This window comes from Anomaloglossus baeobatrachus, chromosome 4 (genome assembly GCF_048569485.1).
Source record: "Anomaloglossus baeobatrachus isolate aAnoBae1 chromosome 4, aAnoBae1.hap1, whole genome shotgun sequence".
Classification (NCBI taxonomy): Eukaryota; Metazoa; Chordata; class Amphibia; order Anura; family Aromobatidae; genus Anomaloglossus; species Anomaloglossus baeobatrachus.
The window spans coordinates 631,083,320-631,106,030 of NC_134356.1; the positions used below are offsets into that span (position 1 = coordinate 631,083,320).

The window sequence follows — 22,711 nt, forward strand, 5'->3', positions numbered from 1 at the left end:
TATATCTATCTATCTATCCCTCTATCTATCTATCCCTCTATCGATCTATCCCTCTATCTATCTATCTACCCATCCATCCATCCTCTATCTATCCCTCTATTATAATATCGGGGGTCAATATATAATATGCAGTGGTAACATGGCAGCAAAATATGACTGAACTTGCGTCATGTGATCATCTGGCTGTATATTATCAGTTGAAGTCCCAATCATGGATTTGTATCTAAACTACCTTAAAGGGGATGTCCACTTTTTGCGGACATAATTTATTTATTATTTTTTTTTACACTTAAATGTATGTATTTGAGAATAAAAAAATAACCATTTGTCTTATATATCGTCTATCTATTACTAGCTGTAAAATGAGTTAACTGAGAAACGGTTAGTGAGCGCAGCCTAAATAGAGAGTTTGTCACTCATGTATCTCTGTAATTCTGTTAGCTGATTTATGTCCACAGACCACATCAAAGTTAATTGTGTAGGGATACAAAGAGCCTGATTAACCACCATAAAGCTACTATGCCACAAGACAGGACATCAGTGTTATAAATGGCTCACTATATGTGGGGTTCTTGTTACGGATTTTAAGTTGGGTCCCAGAAGCTTAAAGTTAATCCTCTGTTCCCACCATACAACGCATTTAACCTATATATATGTTTCTTAATTGGTAATTTTCATTATGTGATTAAGAGTTATCATGAGAGATAAGAGAGATGTGTTTTGACATTGGGTACTTATTCCATTATGGACAGTTTTGAATGAGCTATATAAATAATGAAAAAGCTAGCTCCAGCCTAGCCACCATTCATCCATGTGTAACTAAGGTACTGAGCCCATTTATTGATGGCTCAATATATCTAATTTTAGGCTTCGTTTCAGCTGCTCTTCAGCAATGGGTAAATTTTCTATTATAGTATTCTATAGGACAGTTTTGGATGAGCAAAATAATGATAAATCACCATCTTAGGTACCATTCATCCATGTGTATCAAAGGTACTGAGCTCATTTATTGATGGCTCAATATATCTAATTTTAGTTTTGGCTTCAGTTAATCTTCGTTAATGGGTTCATTTTCTATTACGAAGCATTCTATAGGGTAGTTTTAGATGAGCAAAATAATGATATTGCACTATCCTAGGCACCATTCATTCATTTGTATCAAAAGTACTGAGCTTAGATATTGATAAACCATTATATCCAATTTTAGGATTGGCTTCACCTGTTGTCTTGAAACGAAGTCCCTTTATATTACTTTTTTTTGAAAAGCAAATTAAATAATTAAGTAAGAGCTTAGGCATTATTTATCCATGTGTATTAAAGGTACTGAGTTCAGTAATTGATAGCTCATTATATCTAATTTTAGGATAGGCTTCACTTGTACTTCAGTAATGGATACATTTTCCATTAGCAAGCCTTCTTTTGGGCAGTTAAGGCCGGAAAAAAAAATAAAAAAAATAATAATAATAATAATAATAAAGCCTCAGCCTAGGCATCATCCATGTGTATTGCAAGTACTGAGCTCAGCATTATTAATCGATGTAAAACCAAGGAAATGAACTGTAAGTTGTTATACATGCAACATATAGGAGCATTTTTACATTTAACAGACAAAAACCCAGGATAGAAACAAAATATTCTATTCATCCATGTGTATTAAAGGTCTTGAGCTCACTTATTGATAGATCATTATAACCAATTTTAGGATTGGCTTTACTGGTGTTTTGGCAATGGGTACATTTTCCTTTAAGAAACCTTCTATAGTACGTTTTTTGATGAGGAAAAAATAAATAAAACTAAAGCCTAAAGGGTGCTTTAGACGCTGCGACATCGCGAACTATATATCGTCGGGGTCACGACGTTAGTGACGCACATCCGGCGTCATTAGCGACATTGCAGCGTGTGACACCTAGGAGCGACAATCAACGATCGCAAAAACGTCAAAAATCGTTCATACGTCGCTTCTTTTCATAATATCGTTGGTGGCGCATGCCGCTGGTTGTTCCTCGTTCCTGCGGCAGCACACATCGCTATGTGTGACCCCGCAGGAACGACGAACATCTCCTTACCTACGTCCACCGGCAATGAGGAAGGAAGGAGGTGGCATGTTCCGGCCGCTCATCTCCGCCCCTCCGGCCGCTTAGTGACGTCACTGTGACGCCAAATGCACCTCCCCCTTGAAGGGGGGATTGTTCGGCGGTCACAGCGACGTCGTTGACCAGGTATGTGCGTGTGACGCTGCCGTAATGATATTGTTCGCTACGGCAGCGATCACCAAATGTCGCACGAATGACGGGGGCGGGTGCTATCGCTTGCAACATCGCTAGCAATCGCTAGAGATGTCACAGCGTGTAAAGCACCCTTAAGCCTAGGCTTCGTCCATGTGTATTGCAGGTACTGAGGTCAGTAATTAACAGTTCATGATATCTAGTTTTAGGATTAACTTTAATGGTGTTTAGGCAATAGATAGATTTTCATATATAGAAGCTTCTACGGGATTGAAAGTTGAAAGTGTGGTCACTATTAAAGTACTGCAGCCTCTTATTCTCTTAGGAGGCAGCATATCCCTGTATATATTTGGGAAAATATCCTATTACTCAGCAATATTCACATATTTGCTCATCTTTAGTTATTATATAACAAGCAGAAGTAGCATGCTATTACTTTATTACGCTAAATAAATAATGTTAAAGCCTTAGCCCAGACTTCATTCATCCATGTATATTAAGGGTACTGAGTTCATTTCATACCTCATTATATGTAATTTTATTAGCTTAACAATTGTATACTATGCAGGATTGAGTGATGTTGTTTAGATTAAAGGGTACTTTACATGCTGTGATCTTGACATACCCGCCCCCGTTGGTTGTGCGTCACGGGCAAATTGCTGCCCGCGGCACACAACATCGCTAACACCCGTCACACAGACTTACCTTCTCTGCGACATCGCTGTGGCCGACGAACCGCCTCCTTTCTAAGGGGGGCGGTTCGTGCGGCGTCACAGCGACATCACACGGCGGCCGTCCAATAGAAGCGGAGGGGCGGAGATGAGCGGGTGGAACATGCCGCCCACCTCCTTCCTTCCTCATTGCCGGTGGAAGCAGGTAAGGAGATGTTCGTCGCTCCTGCGGTGTCACACATAGCGATGTGTGTTGCCGCAGGAGCGACGAACTACCTGCGTCAACGAGCAACGATTTTCACGTTTTTGCGCTCGTTGATCGTTGCTCCTTGGTGTCACACGCTGCGATGACGCTAACGACGCCGGATGTGCGTCACTAATGACGTGACCCTGATGATATATCGTTAGCGATGTCGCAGCGTGTAAAGCACCCTTAAGGTCTTAAATACCAGGGATATGACTAAAATCCTCCTTTCTTGGATGTGATCAGTCTTTGTATTATTAATGCATGTTTTGTCGTCCTCACTGATGCAATATATTGTTTGCGTTTATTGTTTTGCTGCAGGGTGATGTTTGCATGCATTAGGAATGCCTTATGTGGATCGCAAGAACAGAACCTGTGGGTTTCTGGACATTGAAGATGCAGAAAGTGGGAGATTTCTTCGCAGATATTTTATTCTGGATACACAAGCCAATCATCTCATCTGGTACATGGATAATCCACAGGTGAGCAATACAGAACTACTCTGAAAAAACCTTAAAGGGGTATTTCCACATCCAAGATCCTATCCCAGTATGTAGTAGATGTAATAATAATAATAATAATAATAGCAAATCCCTCCAATTAGAAATGTAGTATAGTTCTCCTGATATAGCCATGTCTCTTACCTCATGTGCAGGGCATTGCAGCTTAGGTATCCATGGTTATAACCACTATCAATTTTCTAATTAATTAATTGTCATTATATGAGTGGTTGGAACCATGGATGCCTAAGCTACTGCAATGCCCTGCACATGAGGTAAGAGTCCTAGCTAATCAGGAGAACTATACTACATTTCTTATTGGACTAATTTGCTAATAATATAATTATTACACCTACTAGATATTGGGATAGGATCCTGGAGATGGGAATACCTCTTTAAAGGGATTATGTCAATTGTCTGTCTGAGTGCAGCTTCGGGAAAAAGGGAAGCGCTGAGCTCAGGGATGTATCATTTTCTATGACTTGAGTGTTTTCATTGAAAAAGCTAATTAACTGCTGCCAGTAAGCGTGTGAGTCCTGCTTTCCCCTCTTACACATAAAGAAAGCCTGTGAGTCCTGCTTTTCTGCCTTCTCACAGTGAGTGATAGCTTTCCTTAAAGGGAATCTGTCACCAGGTTTTTGCTTCCCCATCTGAGAGCAGCATAATGTAGAGACAGAGACCCTGATTCCAGCGATGTGTCACTTACTGAGCTGGTTGCTGTCATTTTGATAAAATCACTGTTTTCTCTGCTGCAGATCTAGCAGTTATACAGAGCTCAGGAGTATGGTGGACTACCTGCAGCATGCCAAGTAGTCCTGTAATGATAATCTCCTGCTGATTAAAGTATACTAACCAGCCCAGTAAGTGACACATCCTTGGAATCAGGGTCTCTGTCTCTACAGATTAGGTGGCAAAAACCTGGTGACAGATTCCCTTTAAGTTTGCAAAGAGTGAGAACTGTGGACACAAAGTGGAAATTATTTATATCTGCAATTTAAAGATAATTTCTGATTTTTCCTAAAAGATCTGTTTCCACAATTCCAGTATATTCATTCCCTAGCAGGTGACTATTCTGCAAAGGGTTTTCTTAAAACATTACATTGTGTTGCTTCTCTATTTTTACTGTGTATATATATATATATATATATATATATATAATGTGTATATATATATATATATATATATATATATATAAAATATGTATGTATATGTATATATATATATATATATATATAATATGTATGTGTGTGTGTGTGTATGTATATATATATATATATATATATATATATATATATATATATTACTTTTACTTTTCATATATGTACTTTATATATACAGTATATATATATATATATATAATGTATATACTGTGTGTGTGTGTATTTTATATATATATATATATATATATACATATATATAATGTATATACTGTGTGTGTGTTATTTATATATATTTATAATGTATATACTGTGTGTGTGTGTATTTTTTTATATATATATATATATATATATATATATAATATATATACTGTGTGTGTGTGTGTGTATTTTATATATATATATATATATATATATATATATATATATATATATATATATATATATGCTGCCCGTGTCAGACTCTAAAGCTGGGTTCACACATAGTGACAGCGACAACGACATCGCTGTTACGTCACCATTTTCTGTGACGTAGCAGCGACCTTGTAAGTTGCTGTTATGATCGCTGCTTAGCTGTCAAACACACCGACGCAGCAGCGATCATAACGACACGCGTCGCTGTGCTGCAACATGTGCAGAGAGCAGGGAGCCGCGCACACTGAGTGCTGGCTCCCTGCTCTCCTAGCTACAGTACACATCGGGTTAATTAACCCGATGTGTACTGCAGCTACATGTCTCAGTGCAGAGAGCAGGGAGCCGCGCACACTGCTTAGCGCTGGCTCCTTGCTCTCCTAGCTACAGTACACATAGGGTTAATTACCCGATGTGTGCTGCAGCTACATGTGCACAGAGCAGGAGCCGGCACTAGCAGCAAGAGCGGCGGACGCTGGTAACGAAGGTAAATATCGGGTAACCAGGGAAAGGTCTTCCCTTGGTTACCCGATGTTTACCCTGGTTACAGCTTTCCGCAGCTGCCAGACGCCGGCTCCTGCTCCCTGATCGCTTCATTTCGTCGCTCTCTCGCTGTCACACACAGCGATGTGCGCTTCACAGCGGGAGTGCGACGACCAAAAAATGACGCAGGACATTCAGCAACGAGCAACGACCTCACAGCAGGGGCCAGCTCGTTGCTGGATGTCACACACAGCGACAGCGACGGGACGTCGCTGCAACGTCACAGAAAATGGTGACGTAGCAGCGACGTCGTTGTCGTCGTCGCTGTGTGTGACACCACCTTAAGATCCCACTGTATTCAAAAGGTGATATACAGTCTCGTATATGAGAATAGCGCATAAGGCAGGAATGCTCTCATTAAAGGGATTGTCCAGATAAAGGATAGGATAGGTGATACTTTAGGATCAGTGGGTGTCCCACCATTGGGAGCCACGCTGACCAGAATAACAGGGAATTTTTCAACCTCGATGGGGTGCATTAATCCCTGCAATAAACTGCAGCAGTTTCTCCCTTCATTTTCTATTGGGCCTCCAGAAAAGGTTGAACGCAACGCTCAACAGCTCCATAGGGAATGGATGGAGGGCGGTCAGCCATTCACTGACGCTCCTTTGTTTTTAGCATAATTCTGCCAATTAGTGCAGGCCCCAGCGATCGGATCCCGACATTTAAAAAAATATCACCTATGCACAAGATAGGTAATAATTTATTTTCATCGGACAACCCCTTAGTCCCCTGTCATGCGCCTCCGTTTTGTCTATGATGTTTCCTTAAATACACTGTGTATTGATCGCTGATAAATCTGACTTACTAGGCATATTGATCAGTGTTTGCTAAGGTATGAATGGTTGTATATTCCATTATGTTATTGCGCTTCCTTTCCTCCCAAACTCCATGCAAAGTCCTGTTTCATCTGCCTGGTTCATGCACTTCGAGGGCCTGCTTTGAACTGCAGGTCTAGCAAATATCCCATCACGATGTGACTGCAGGATAGCGAGGGACAGCGGGATCCTATACTGTCCATCATGCTAGGTGACCTTACACTCTCCCTAACCTCAGGGTTACCACTAATGGTGGAGATGCTGGAGTCTCATGCCTTACTATTGTTCTGGCCAGATCTAATCTGTTATCCCTCCTCCAGGGAAAGAAGGAGCAGGAGTGTGATGGAAACACAGATTAAGACAGATGATGGGAAACCAAAACTCAGACACACCGCAAACTCCTGTGTGAGCGTCTCTGCTGACCTCCCCCATGCTCAGACAGGGACAGTTTTTGTAAAAAAAAAAAAAAGTGTCTGATCATAGAGTAGGGGAGCAGAGACGATCATACTATGGATATGTGACAAGGAGATTTTTGCAGGCATCTCCAACTGTCATGGCCGCATCAGGATCTCTGGAAACTACAGTTTCTGGCACTCTGTCTGCTAACTTCTCTGATGTCTGTGATCAGTACCGAAAGATTTGGGCATCGACCCACAGACTTAGTCAGACTAGCAAAAGTTCATCTCTGCTGGTCTACTTGTTAGCGTCTTTGATCACATGCTTTGCGGAAGCTAATCTTGTTTTCTCCCCTTCTATATATGCTGGCTGGGCTATTTCATTAATGCCAGCTATAGCTTATCTATACTGGTCTGGTGAGGTGTTGGGATTCGGACTAACTGCTTATTAATCTCTTTGATCACATGTTGTGGGGGAGCCAAAATCGTTCACTCCCCTCCTATATACAGTATGCTGGCTGGACTATTTAATTAATGCCGGGTATAGCTTATCTATACTGGCCTGGTGAGATGTTGGGATTCGGACTAAAGGTACCGTCACACTAAGCAACATCGCTAGCAACATCGCTGCTGAGGCACAACTTGCTAGCGATGTTGCTGTGTGTGACATCCAGCAACAACCTGGCCCCTGCTGTGAGGTCGCCGGTTGTTGCTGAAGGTCCAGGACCATTTTTTAGTTGTTGCTCTCCCGCTGTGAAGCACAGATCGCTGTGTGTGACAGCGAGACAGCAACAACTGAATGTGCAGTGAGCAGGGAGCCGGCTTCTGCGGACTCTGGTAACCACGGTAAACAGCGGGTAACCAAGAAGCCCTTCCCTTGGTTACCCGATATTTACCTTCGTTACCAGCGTCCGCCGCTCTCAGCTGCCAGTGCCGGCTCCTGCTCCCTGCACACATAGCTGGAGTACGCATCGGGTAATTAACCTGATGTGTACTGTGGCTATGTGTGCAGGGAACAGGGAGCCGGCACTGGCAGTGTGAGAGCGGCGGACGCTGGTAACGAAGGTAAATATCGGGTAACCAAGGGAAGGGCTTCTTGGTTACCCGCTGTTTACCGTGGTTACCAGCGGCCGCAGATGCCGGCTCCCTGCTGCCTGCACACGTAGCAGAGTACACATCGGGTAATTAACCCGATGTGTACTGTGGCTAGGTGTGCAGGGAGCCAGCGCTAAGCGGTGTGCGCTGGTAACCAAGGTAAATATCGGGTTGGTTACCCGATATTTACCTTAGTTACCAAGCGCAGCATGCTTCCACGTGTAGCGATGCTCCAGCGATCCCTGCCAGGTCAGGTTGCTGGTGGGATCGCTGGAGCGTTGCTAAGGCCGGTTTCACACATCCGGCTTTTTGCCGGTTTGCCGGATCCAGTGCTCTCCCATACAGTGACTACAGTACAGTGAGAGCGCAACAAGCGCCGGTCACGTGCTATCATGTGACCGGCGCATGTGACCCGGAAGTTACAGCGCTGTCACTGTACTGTATTGTCTGTACGGGAGAGCGCCGGATCCGGCAAACCGGCGAAAAGCCGGATGTGTGAAACCGGCCTTAGTGTTACATCTCACCAGCGACCTCCTAGCAATTTACCAGCGATCCCTATCAGGTTGTATCGTTGTTGGGATCGCTGGTAAGTTGTTTAGTGTGACTGGGCCTTTACTGCTTAATAATCTCTTTGATCACATGCTGTGTCGGAGCCAAAATCGTTCACTCCCCTCCTATATACAGTATGCTGGCTGGGCTATTTAATTAATGCCGGGTATAGCTTATCTATACTGGTCTGGTGAGGTGTTGGGATTCGGACTTACTGCTTATTAATCTCTTTGATCACATGTTGTGGGGGAGCCAATCACGTTCACTCCCCTCCTATATATGCTGGCTGGCCTATTTAATTAATGCCGGGAATAGCTTATCTATACTGGTCTGGTGAGGTGTTGTTGTTATCCACACTTACTGGTGGCTGTTGTTTATTATTCCAGGAGAAAAAGAAAGTGTATGGCCCAGCACTGTTTAAAATATTTTATTTTGTTGCTTTTTTATTTCATATTATAAAAGAGATTACACCATCTCAGCATAAAAATAGAAACGCCAAACCTGTGATCAAGAACACTTGAATGTTCGAAACGCGTTTGGTCTTTCTATTTTTATGCTGATGTGATGCCCTGGCAAAACCAGGTTGTCACAGAGACTGCACAAATCTTCCAGGTGCAGGACTCCATCCTCCTTGGCATGCCACCAACCCACACCCAGGTACCCAACATCAGCCACAAAGCCTAGTCACCCCCCATGACAATAGGGACACACCAGTGGGCAGGGCCAAGCGGATGGTGACGACCACCTAGGGGTCCTGAGGTGTCAGAGGAGGGAACACGTCAGTTAGTGTGTAGACACAGGACAGTTGAGTGCTGACAGTGGAAGTGAGAGGAGTGACGTGACAGGGTGGTCAGGGGTTGGAGCCCCTGGACTACCGGACGACTGACTAGGTGGCAGACGGCAGACTGGGCCACCGGAAACGGAGATCCGGTCGTGGGAAACCTTAAGTGGACCGGGGCAGGGTTGTAGCCCGCTGGTGCCGACAGCGGGAATCCGGTCCGGAAGCCATGCACAGTCTGGGTGCCTGGACCCTAGGGCGAGGACAGCTTCAAGCCCCTTGTCAATTAGCCAGTAAGGGACAAGATTCCACGTCTTGTCCCACCAGTAAGCCCAGAGAGCAAGACGGAAGCCGAACGCAGGGGATAGGGCTCCGCTATTGCCTGCTAAGATCCCACGGGTCGGTTCTCGCGGGCCACAGCTCCCAACACACAGTATCACCGGGAGTGGACTTCCCCGTTTCAAGCGGAGTAGTCAAACTAAGGACACAAACACTGAGTGCAGGAGGAAGGGACCCCTGTTTGCTGTACCAGGGTGTGGGACCTGAACACACCCGCCGGAGGTCACCGGTTACTGGCAATTTAGTTTACCATTTGGACTCTGTGTGAATTCCTCTGGAACTGGAGTACACCAATACCACCCGGTCCAGCCCTGTAGAATACGCTCCGCAGCACCATCCCACCTGTATTCGGGCCCCGGGACAACACCTCCCCTACCCGTGGAGGGGATACCATCCTGCTGCCCCGCTACATCATCCCCGGGCGACCCATAACAAGGCAGCGGCGGTGTCACCAACCATCATCGCAACCCACGGGTGGCGTCACTGACAAACTTTTCCCCTGTAAATACCTCCTTTTATTATTGTTGTGGGCAACGGGCCGCTGCGAGAGCCCCGGATCCGGTCACCACTCGAGCTGGAGCCACAATCCCGGATCCGAGCGCCTCAAGTAGCCCCCCTGACGTGGTCTGCGCCCCCGCCCGCGACACTGAGATGGTGTAATCTCTTTTATAATATAAAATAAAAAAGCAAGAAAATAAAGATTTGAAACGGTGCTGGGCCATACACTTTCTTTTTCTCCTGGAAACTTTGTGTATACTGGCCACCTAGATTTTGTGCATCGGCTTAATGAATCTGCCAGTTTCCAACACGGACATGGAGTGGTGAGCTGATACAACTTTTCTCTTTTTTTTGTTGTTCATTATTACTGTGAGCAGTTTTGGTGTTAAACCTTTTTTTTTGTTTTGTTGCTGCCTTACTGCTCTTTCTTTCCTCCTTAGTTTCTTACTGATTATTCCTGTCAGTTTATAGTGTGTCTGAGTTTTGGTTTTCCCCTATCTGTCTTAATTTGTGTTTCCATCACACTCCTGCCCCTTCCTTTCCAGGGTGTGGGGTGGTAACAGATTACATCTGGTCAGGAGAATAGTAAGGCACGGGACTCCAGTAATGCCACCATCAGGGGTAACCCGGAGGTTAGAGATGGCCTAGGGTCCCCTAGCGTGAAAGACAGAATAGGAGTCCCCTGTCCCTCGCTATTCTGCAGCATATTTGCTAGACCTGCAGTTAAAACAGCCCCTCTAAGTGCATGAAGAAGGCAGTTAAAACAGGACTTTCAGCATGGAGTTTGGGAGAAAAGGAAGCACAATAAGATAATAGAGTATATTACAATTATTCATATCTTAGCAATGACTGAGCAATAAAAAAAAGTGTAGTTACTCTTTCCAGCTGCTAACACTGTCTTATTCTGCAGCGCACAAAGCTCTGTTGATGCCACTTCCTCTTCCGTTATTGAATTTACCAAACCTTCAGGAAAATGCATCAACCTTCGTTGTCCGCAGCAGCGTCTGGTGACAGTGATATTTCATCTTAAAGGGGCAGAAAAAGTATTACATGAAAGATAGAAAACCAAAGCCTGGAAATGCAGCGCCCCTATGACAATTCTTCCTGTCCTCTGCAAGATGAGTGCTGTCATAATGGCATAATGACATCGTCTGGATCCAAATTGTTGTTTGTGTTAATGTCCTTGTACTTATCATCTCATACATAGACATTCAAGGAGATGGTGAATATTAATGTTCCAGTGCTATATGATTAGAACAGAGGACAGGAAGAGTTGTCATGTGAAAACGGATCAAAAAATACAGCCTTTTGGTGGTGGTTACTTGTTATAGCTTCTATACCGTAGTATCATGCAGTTATTATAATTCTGTGCTTGTGGATATAACCGGATATAGCTTGTCCGGTTCATAAATGGGGATGACCTGCAATAACATACACGGCCACCCACAGAAGTGGCGCTGTTTCTGGAAAGCAAACAATGAGCAAAACATTGAGAATGTCTTCAAGATAGATGGATGAACGTGGGCGGCACAGTGGCTCAGTGGTTAGCACTGCAGTCTTGTGGTGGCTCATGGTTAGCACTGCAGTCTTGTGGTGGCTCAGTGGTTAGCACTGCAGTCTTGTGGTGGCTCATGGTTAGCACTGCAGTCTTGTGGTGGCTCAGTGGTTAGCACTGCAGTCTTGTGGTGGCTCAGTGGTTAACACTGCATTCTTGTGGTGGCTCAGTGGTTAACACTGCAGTCTTGTGGTGGCTCAGTGGTTAACACTGCAGTCTTGTGGTGGCTCAGTGGTTAGCACTGCAGTCTTGTGGTGGCTCAGTGGTTAGCACTGCAGTCTTGTGGTGGCTCAGTGGTTAGCACTGCAGTCTTGTGGTGGCTCATGGTTAGCACTGCAGTCTTGTGGTGGCTCAGTGGTTAGCACTGCAGTCTTGTGGTGGCTCAGTGGTTAGCACTGCAGTCTTGCAGCGCTGGGGTCCTGGGTTCGAATCCCGACAAGGACACCATCTGCAAGGCGTTTGTATGTTCTCCCCGTGTTTGCGTGGGTTTCCTCCGGGTTCTCCGGTTTCCTCCCACACTCCAAAGACATACACATAGGGACTTTAGATTGTGAGCCCCAATGGGGACAGTGTTCCTGATGTATGTAAAGCGCTGCGGAATATGTTAGCGCTATATAAAAAATAAAGATATGATTTGATGTTAATGATTTTCTTGTCTTTCACTTTTCAGAACCTGCTTAGAGGGGCAGGAGCGGTGGGATCATTAAAACTGACATATATATCAAAAGTAAGTATTCACTCCTCCATTGTAATATAAGTGACCACAGAGTATAAAAATCACCTATTTTTTTCCTGAAATAGCGCCACTTCTGTTCTGTGGTCATCTCTGGTATTGCAGGTGACTCCCCCATTGTAATATAAGTGACCACAGAGTATAAAAATCACCTATTTTTTCCTGAAACAGCGCCACTTCTGTTCTGTGGCCATCTCTGGTATTGCAGGTGAGCGCCATTCACTTAATCATTGCAATACCAGACACAGCCTGTAGGCAGGAGAGGCGCTGTTCCTGCTCAATTAACCCTTTTTTAGATGTAGAGCGTGGAGCAGGGGCTGCTGCTGCTTTTAATCACTTTCTTCTTTTTTCGTCTTTTTCTTTTTGCGCCCTTGCGGCCGGGTTTCCTGTCTTTGTCTCGGGATATTTTTAGGACTTTAGTTCTTCACTTATTTTTGAGTTCTTTAAACCACAAGAACGTGAAAGGTTATGACCAGTTCAGACGTCAGTGACCAATGTCTGGAACAAAAAAAAAACAAAAAAAAAAAAGCTAAAAGCCTCAAAATTATTGTTTTTATAGAATGGAATTTTTCGGTTTTGTGTGCGAGAAAGCCAAATTTTAACGAAACATCCAAGTAAAATTTGTGTTAAGGTGTATAACTGTGGCAACCAAATATTTCCCCCCATGGAGCTCACTTTAAGGGATCAGTTCCACTTGCGTTATGCACGGACGAGTCCACTCCGGTAAAACATCAGATTGCACTCGCACCAGTGCAAAACTATGGGGCAGCGTCCATCTGCGATTGATTTCTCAGGCCATATCTGTATAAGAAATGAATCGCAGCTTGCTGTGTTTGGCAGCAAGTCTTGGCTCACACACCCCCATACAAGTCTATGGGAGCGTGTGAAACATTGTACTGCACTCGCATGTCATCCGACTGCAGTGCGATATACGCAGAGACAGGCCGGGGAGGGGATGGGGAGAAAGTGCTCCCTCCCTCTCCTCCGCAGCTGTGATGCAGGTCTAACCTGGTTAATAAAAAACCCGGTTCCGGCCTGGAATTTATCCAGGGTATCTGGCCGGACTATGGGGACCAGACTCCGGCACTTAAAGATGGTGGTGGAAAGGATAGAGGGATTGGAGCAGGCGCGCCATACTTACCCAAGCACCGGCGCGGCTGTATGCTCCTTCACTTCCCAGGCCGCTCATTACCCTCATTGCCTATTCACTGTTTTTCCCGCCCACTGTGATTGGTTGCAGTCAGACGCGCCCCCCCGCCTGTGTGACAGCGTCTGACTGCAACCAATCACAGACCCTCTCTGCGGGTCTAGCGTACAGTAAAAAATAAATAAAAAAATTGTCGTAGGGTCCTCCCATGTTATGATACCCAGCACAGATAAAGCCCACAGCTACAGGCTGCAGCCCCCAGCCGTGCACCTATCTTGGCTGTGTATCAAAATAAGAGGAACCCCATGCTGTTTTTTTTATTATTAAAATAAATAATTTTTAAAAAATTAATCGTGCGTTCCCCCCCAATTTTGAGTGGGACATCACAGAAGTGCAAAAAAACGTGGTAAAAATGCAATAAAAGCCTGGCCAAAAACCATACCAAAAACGCAGAAAACCACCAGGAGACTTCTCCCACAAGATAAGGTTTTGGTCAGGGAAAAAACGCACTAAAAATTGCCCTGTGTGAACATAGCCAAACACTAGACCTCCTCACTGCTGTGCTGTCACACTATCCACAGTATACAGTTTCTTCAGTGGTTTATAGTTTTATCTCCCTATTTCTATAGCTACACTGTCCTCTCACTATCCAGATACACCATAATACAGCCGCTGCATTCCCTGCCTCAGCTTTTACAGGGGCTTTGATTGTTCTTCCTGGTTGGCTGTGCTATATCATGTGATGTGATAGCTGCAAAGTCTTAGCATTTACAAGACTGGTGATTGATGATGCTCCTTCCCATCTCTTGCATAATTAGGCTTCTTTCACATGTTCGTGTCTCCGGCACGTGTTTGGTCTATTTCCTCACGTACCAGAGACACGGGCACATGTAGACCCATTAAAATCAATGGGTCTGCGCTCACGTGCGTGTTCTGCCATGGACCGTGTGTCCGTGTGGAGCATACGTGTGCCCGTGTGGAGTATAAGTGTGTCCATGTGCTCCACACGTAGACATGTCCGTTTTTTTCCGGCATCACAGGTGTCACACGGAACGCAAACGGACCACACGTAGGTGATCCGTGTGACACCCGTGGAGAAAACACACGTGTCTGAGAAAAAAATAACAAACCTTTACTCACCTTCTCCAGCGCTGCTGTCTCTGCCGCTGCTGTCACTTGCTTCCGACCCCCGCTCATTATGCTCATTGCATATTCACTTCACTGCGGCCGGAAGCAGCAGCAGCGGGGAGTCGGCAGGACCGGAGACCGAAGACCAGCACCACGGACAGCGGCGCCAGGGACAGGCGAGTAGAAAGTTCCCGTTCTCCGTGTGTTATCACGAATAACACACGGAGAACACACGTAGGCCATAAACACTGCTCACGGAGGGCAAAACACACCTTTGACACTTCCGTGAAAACGTACGTAGTTTTCACGGACGTGTGAAAGAGGCCTAAAAGGGTATTCCGTTCTTTGAGCCATTTTTTGGCCTTTTTTGGCGTTTCTTGTCTAGGTGGTGGTTTTCTCAAGCACAGCGTGACAAAGTGTTTTCTACCCCCTAAGGCTATGTGTCCACGGTAGAATGTACCTGCGGATTTTTCTGCATGAAAATCCGCGACTTTCGCGGCAAATCCGCACCTTATTTTTGCCGCGGATTTACCGCGAATTTGCCGCGGATTTTGATGCGGATTTTTTTCCCCCATTCTATACCCAAAATCCGCAACAATAATTGACATGCTGCAGATTTTTCCGGATCAAAATCCGCGGCAAATCCGCCGCGGAAAAATCCGCAGCATGGACACCGCATTTCCAAAATGCCATTGAAATGGCTTGGAAGTGCCGCTGCTGCAGATTTTCGGAAAATCCGCGGCAAATCCGCGGCAAAATCCGCGCAAAATCCGCAGCGTGGGCACATAGCCTAAAACTTCAGCTGTCTGTGGAAATGGGTCTATGGCATTTACTGGTGTCTTTGGGGTATTTTAATGTAAATGAAATGGGTTTTCCGTGACTTTAGGGGTTGTACCATTAATATCATGTATCACCTGTACAATACATGATCATGGAGGTCCGACTTCGGGACCCGTACTGTTTCGGAGTACGAGGGTCCTGTGCCCTGAGAATAGTGTGTATGCAGGACCACTACTCCATTCACTTCTATGGGTCTATGAGAGCAGTGCATGCGTGATCACTACAACCCATAGGTTACACAAGTGCATTACCATTCTTTCCCACAATGGACCCCGATTCTCATAATTTGGTAGGGGTCCCATCCTCGGACTTATGCCATGTATCACTTTAATATCATACCTAGTAATAGTGATCCCCTATCCTTAGGATAGGACATCTGATCAGCGGGAGGCTCCAGCGATCAGCTGATTGGAGGAGGCACAGCGGAAGTGGCACAGCGCCACACATTGAGTAGTGGCCTTGAATGGTACTGCAAGTTCCTTCTTATTCACTTGTGCGCCATTTGCAGCCACAACGCAATGTATGACGTTTGTGCCTCTTCTGGTGGCCCCTTCAATCTGTTCATCACTGATGGTGTTAGGAATCAGACCCCCTGATCAGGTATTGATGACCTATCCTAAAGTTACAGCACATCTAGCGCCCCAAGAGGGTAAAACAGATGTAAAAAACTCCATATACTGTTAATTTTTTTTTTTAAAAAAGTTCTTAAAGGATTATTTCTATAATATCAAGTTATTCCTTGTGCATAAGATGGAGGATAACCTGCTGATCACTGATTGCTGGAGTCCATTGATCCCGAAATTGTTGCAATCCCATCCTGAATGGAGTGAGGTGCACATGTGCGAACTCCGCTCCATTCGAGGCTTAAGGTACTGCCAAAGATAGCCGAGCGATGTACTCTGCAGCCCTATAGACAATGAACGGAGTGGAGGCCGTGCATGTGCACCTCCATTCAATACCTCCAATATTGGTGTTACAGGGCCCCATTCTTGAAATTGTGGGGGTCCAATTCTTGGTGTTACAGCACCCAATTCTTGAGATTGTGGGGTCCCATTCTTTGTGATACAAGGCCCCATTCTTGAGATTGCTAGTGACCCCATTCTTGGTGTTACAGAGCCCCATTCTTGAGATTTTGGGGGGTCCCAATCTTGGTGTTACAGGACCCCATTTTTGTGATTGTGAGGATCCTATTCTTGGAGATACGAGGCCACGTTCTTAAGATTGCGGGGGGGGGGGGGGGCCCATTCTTGATATTACAAGGCCCCATTTTTGAGATTGTGGAAGCTCCCATTGTTGGTGTTATAAGGTCCCATTCTTGAGATTATGGGGGGTCCCATTCTCAGTGTTAAAGAGCCCCATTCTTGGGATTGTAGGGAATCCGATTCTTGGTGTTATAGGGCCCCATTCTTGAAATTGTAGGGGTTCCATATCTTGGGAAACTTAAGTTACAAGGTCCCATTTTTGAGACTGCGGGGGTCCCTTTCTTGGTGGTTAGAGCCCCATTCTTGGGATTGTAGGGGGTGCCATTCTGGGGATAATTAAGTTACAAGGCCCCATTCTGGGGAATGCTGGGGGTCCCATTCTTGGTGTTACAGGGCCCCATTCTGGGGATTGCTGGGGGTCCCATTCTTGGTGTTACAGGGCCCCATTCTGGGGATTGCTGGGGGTCCCATTCTTGGTGTTACAGGGCCCCATTCTGGGGATTGCTGGGGGTCCCATTCTTGTTGTTACAGGGCCCCATTCTGGGGATTGCTGGGGGTCCCATTCTTGGTGTTACAGGGCCCCATTCTGGGGATTGCTGGGGGTCCCATTCTTGGTGTTACAGGGCCCCATTTGGGGATTGCTGGGGGTCTCTGCAGTCACACTACCACGGATCAGCAAGTTATTCTGTATCCTTTTGAATAGGGAATAACTTATTTATCTTGGGAATAAACCTTTAATTCCAATGACAAGTCTCCTTCAGTCCAGTTAGTAGCAATGGCATCAACCAATCAGATTTATCATATTTTGCTATTTTGTGTTGTTTTTTTTAATATTATAATTCTGAATAGTGCTTAGGGCCTCTCTGCTGCATTTGGCTGTGTGTCACCAGCCCCTCCTCACTATGCTCCATTTTCTCTTGGTTCTCCTCCTACCTCTCTGGCCGCTCCTTCACTGTATCTTTTGCCGGCTGCTCTTCCCTTTACTATCGGGGTTCCTAGGGGTTCAGGCCTAGGCCCCCTCCTCTTCTCTCTGTACATCGCCCCTACTGGACAAAGTATCAGCAGATTTGGTTTCCAGTATCATCTGTATACTGACACCCAATTATACACATCATCTCCGGACATCACTCCTGTATTACTACAAAATACCTGTCTGTCCGCTGTCTCCAACATCATGTCCTCCCTCTATCTAAGGCCTCTTTCACACGTCCGTAAAATACCACGCACGTTTATCACGGACGTGTCAGAGGTGCGTTTTGTCCTCCGTGACCCGTGTTTATGGGCTACGTGTGTTCTCTGTGTGTTATCCGTGATAACACACGGAGAACGGGAGCTTTCTACTCACCTGTCCCTGGCGTCGCAGTCCGTGGTGCTGATCTTCGGACTCCCCGCTACTTCCTCTTCTGGCCGCAGTAAAGTGAATTCGCAATGAGCATAATGAGCGGCGGTCGGCAGCAAGTGACAGCAGCGGCAGAGACAGGAGGGCAGGACAAGGTGAGTAAAGTTTCGGGGTTTTTTTCTCACAGACACATGTCTTCTCTCCGGTGCGTGTCACATGGAACACATCCGTGTGGTCCGTGTGTGTCATGTTTGACACGTTTGCGTTCCGTGTGACACCCGTGATGCCGGAGAGAAAACAGACATGTTGGCGTGAGAAATATACGGACACAAGTAAGTACGGAACGGACACACGTTCCGTGTGCAAATACTTACGTGTGTCCACAACCATAGGAATACCTAGGTTTACGTGTGTGCGTGAGAAAACTGCCAAACACGTACCGGAGACACGTACGTGTGAAGGGGGCCTAAGACTGAATCTTTCAAAAACTGATCTCATGTTTCCCTCTCCACACCTTCACAAACCCAATATTACCATTGCTATGTGTGGTTCGACCATTACGCCCCAGCAGCACGCCCGCTGTCTTGGGGTTATTTTTGTCTCAGATATTCCCTTCATTCCCTACATCCGATCACTCACTCATGTCACCTCCACCTCAAAAACATCTCTAGAATTCGACCTTTTCTTACCTTTGACTCTGCAAAAACCCTTTCTGTTGTTCTTAATTGATTCTGGTCTGGATTATTGTAACTCTCTACTAATCAGTCTTCCTCTTACTAAACTCTCCTCTCTCCAATCCATCCTCCTGAATACAGCAGCCAGGATCATATTCCTCTCCAACATCTACACCGATGCCTCCATCCTGTGCCAGCCATTGCACTGGTTACCCATCCACTACAGAGTACAATGTAACCTTATCACTGTCACATACAAAGCTTTCCACCGTTCCTTACCATCTCCTCCCTCATCTATGTCTATCCCCTTGTTCCGCTAATGACTTAAGACTGAAATCCTCTATAATCCGAATCTCACAATCCCATCTCCAACACTTCTCAGAAGCTGCCCCAATTCTCTGGAATGCACTACCCAGGACAATTCATTTAGTTCACAATGCCCATAGTTTTAAGCGTGCTCTAAAAATGCATTTCTTTAGACTTGACTACCACCTCACCTCACTTATCTAACTATACCGGTTTGCCATTACAACGTCTGGTCCTTTTTATCATCTGTTTATGCACTTAACAGCGCTCTTTATCTGTACTTGTACACATACTGGTTGATGACCAGTCCATGCAGCAATATATGAATCCCCTATTTATTTTATTTATGGTGGGATCAGAAAATACAGGGACTTTTTACCATTTACCATCGGTGTTCCTATTTCCTCATAGATTGTAAGCTCTTGTGATCAGGAACCTCACTCCTGTTAGTTTAGTATCTGTTGAATTGTGTAATTTTGTATTGTCTCATATTGTCTGTACATGTCCCCTCTGAATTATTAAGCGCTGCGGAATATGTTGGCGCTATAGAAATAAAATTATTTTTAGTATTATAGGGCAACATTAGAACAATCCGTTCTACAAATGCAGCCCAATGAAGGGATCGGGTCATTTCAGGCTTTCTCTCACCGAGCCAATGGCCACATATGTCTGTCAGATGTTATCAGCATGAAGGTCTGGATATGATTTCAAAGTCCCGATGGTTTCTATGGATTTGTTCAAAATAACCACATTCCAGCTCCTGGTTTTTAGTGTTTTTTTTGTTTCCAGATTTGAAAATAAAAGCACTGACCTGGAACTGCTAAAAAGAGTCAAAAAAGGGTAAAAAGAGGCAAATCTAAGTGCATCAATACTGACAGGCCTGGGGATTCACGGACTGGGCTCTGGGCTGGCGCTCTTGTCGCGGGCGGAGGGGCCGCTGCTGCTGCTGCTCGGTGGCTCGAGCGATGGCCGGACCCGGGGACTCGAGCAGCGCTCCACGCCCACGAGTGAAAAGGGGGTGGTTTGTTTTGGGAGATAGTTCGTGACGCCACCCACGGGTCGTGGTGATGATGGGCACCACCGCTGCTGGTGATGGGGATCCCGGGAGCGATGGTAGGGAGCAGCTAGGATGTTGTCCCCCTCCGTGGGTAGGGGTTGGTGATCCCGGGGCCCGGTGGTGTAACGGGGAGGCTGGATGGCTGGGGTGCAGGGTTGCAGGGACAGTGCGGCGCGGTGCCAGATGGCACTGGTGTACTCACTCAGGTACAAATTCACAGAGTCTCTGGTAAACCAAATGGCTGGATGGACGGGTCCCGCAGCCGGCTGCAGTGTCTCTCCCCGGACAGGTGATGGTGGCTGTCTTTCCCTGCACCTGTGTAGAATGTGTTGACTCCGATGGCTTCCCACCAGTAGTCCACTCCCCGGCGTATAGGTACCGGAGGAGCCCGTGTTGCCCGCAGGCGCTGGCCCTTGGGTCTCTAGCCTGTGGCGGTGGCTGTCTATCCTCACGGTGTGGACGGTTGCCTTCTGTCGGGTCTTTGGTGTTAGGAAACCCCTGGGGTTCCGGTCACTTTCAGATTTGACCGTTGTTGGCGGCTCCAAGCCTAGTCGGGGTCCAATGGCCCTGCCTTTGTGCTTAGCTTCACTCCGCTCCCCGGTTCGGTACCGGCGGGCCACTGCCCGACCCCGGTCCTAGATCCACTAACTCCTGCAGACGGCCACCACCATCTGCCAACCTTGCTGACAGTGCCTGGGCTCTGACCCAGACACTAACAGGTTCTGTCCTCTGACTTTCACCTCCAAACTTAATCTGTCACTTTTCCCGCCTCCAGGCCTGTGAACTCCTCGGTGGGTGGGGCCAACCGCCTGGCTCCGCCCCACCTGGTGTGGACATCAGACCCTGGAGGGAGGCAACAAGGGTTTTTGTTTGACTGGTGTGAACTATCCAGGGGAGGGGGTGTGTGTGACGTTATGTTTGTGGCTACCTGACTAGTCCAGGGCGCCACACTAGTACCTGTCACGGGTGACAGAAAGTCATGTGGTTTCTGGTAATAGAAGGTCATAGCGTTTGGCTGCGCAGAATGCTCCCTCACTTTCTATTTTTACTGATGTTAGTATTCATTGTAATAGGTAGCTTTCCTGCTGGGTTTTCATCTCTTCCCCTTTAGGACCCAGAGGAGCCCTCCTTCCACCCAGCTGCTGATTATCAGTATTCCACTTGTGTTTACGTACTCCCTTCTTCCCTGGACTGCTGCTGGTGATATTGTTCAGTTTGCTCTAACTCTGGTTGCAAGCAGGTGGCTTGCACTCATCTGTGGTATTGTTGCTGAAGCTGAACTTCTATTTGAGTCATCTGTGGATAAGTAGTACATGTGACGCGCCCACTCTGTCTTTGGGAGGACCACTCGTCACCGGGCTGTTGTCGTTTGGGATGTCACAGTGGCCTGGCCCGGTTCCGTGACCCCAGTGGTGTCAAGATGGGGATGATGGGAGTAGTTATTCGTGACGCCACCTGTGGTATGTGGCTAATATGGAAGCCGCCGCTGCGGGTACTTTCTCTGTCGGGCGGATGATAACACAGCTCGGAGGGTACAGCTCTCCACAGGCAGAGCTCAGGCCCCAGGGAGGATGCTGGTAGTCGTCGTTGCCTATGGCGCAGGGGGGGGGGGGGCGCAATGATGGGAGCGCTGTCAATGATGGGATGACACAGAGGGTGCAGTTCAAGTTCTTTACTCACTGAAGTCACCACCTTTGGAGTGCCGTGTCCCTCTATGATGGGCTCCACCCGATCCCGGATAGTTTGGAAGTCAAGGTCGGCGTTTGTGTCCTTTCCAGTGGTCTTCCCTCCACCCCATCTTTTGGGCCATGAAGCCTGCTGCACTCCCCACGAACCCTGAGATCCCCCTAGGGTCAGGTATCCGGCTCGGCGCATAGGTGCGGAACCTATCTAGGGTGGTGAGGAACCCCAAGAACCAGTAGTAGATTTGGTCAGGGGTCACCATCTCCTACTTCCCTAGACACAGGGGTCGCCTTACCTTACCTTTCACCATACCTAGTGTGATAGTACCCGGCTGAATTGGCCAAGAGCCAAGGACAAATGTGCAGAATTGGGGCCAAGTCGGCCCTATGTGCCCTGCAAGTGTGGAGCTGTATGGTACAGCCGGCAGCTCAGTGTGTAACTGCTACCAGCTCTGATCACGGCCGTTTAACCTCCAAGAACCTGCCGACGATTGTGACCCACTGAAGGCCACCGTGTCTGCCATGTTTGCTCACATGAAGTCCAGCCAGTGGCAACCTATCACAATGTATTGTACAAGCAATCACAGGTTCAAATGTCCTATAAAAACAGGAAAAAAATAAAAATAAAATAATCAACATATTTTACATCATTTTGTGTGTAACTAATAAATATTATAATATTTCTCCCATACAGTAAGTGTAAAAAGAAAAAAAGTCAGAATCTCTGTTTTTTGGTCACCCCCCCTCAAAAAAAAAAAATAAAAAACATCAGGTTGTATGGACCCCAAAACTAAAGTTTCTACTGCAAAAAACAAGACCACCAAA

At 46.3% G+C, this 22,711-nt stretch overlaps 1 protein-coding gene across 1 annotated transcript in view; it reads left to right on the forward strand.

Moving 5' to 3' along the window:
• The window catches only part of PLEKHA2 (pleckstrin homology domain containing A2), a 119,663-nt gene that overhangs the window by 8,930 nt on the left and 88,022 nt on the right, over positions 1-22,711 (forward strand). The window contains exons 2-3 of the mRNA XM_075343018.1: positions 3,462-3,622; positions 12,449-12,505. Coding sequence (XP_075199133.1) covers positions 3,485-3,622; positions 12,449-12,505 — 195 coding nt within the window. The 5' untranslated portion in view covers positions 3,462-3,484. The remainder of the gene's footprint in view (positions 1-3,461; positions 3,623-12,448; positions 12,506-22,711) is intronic.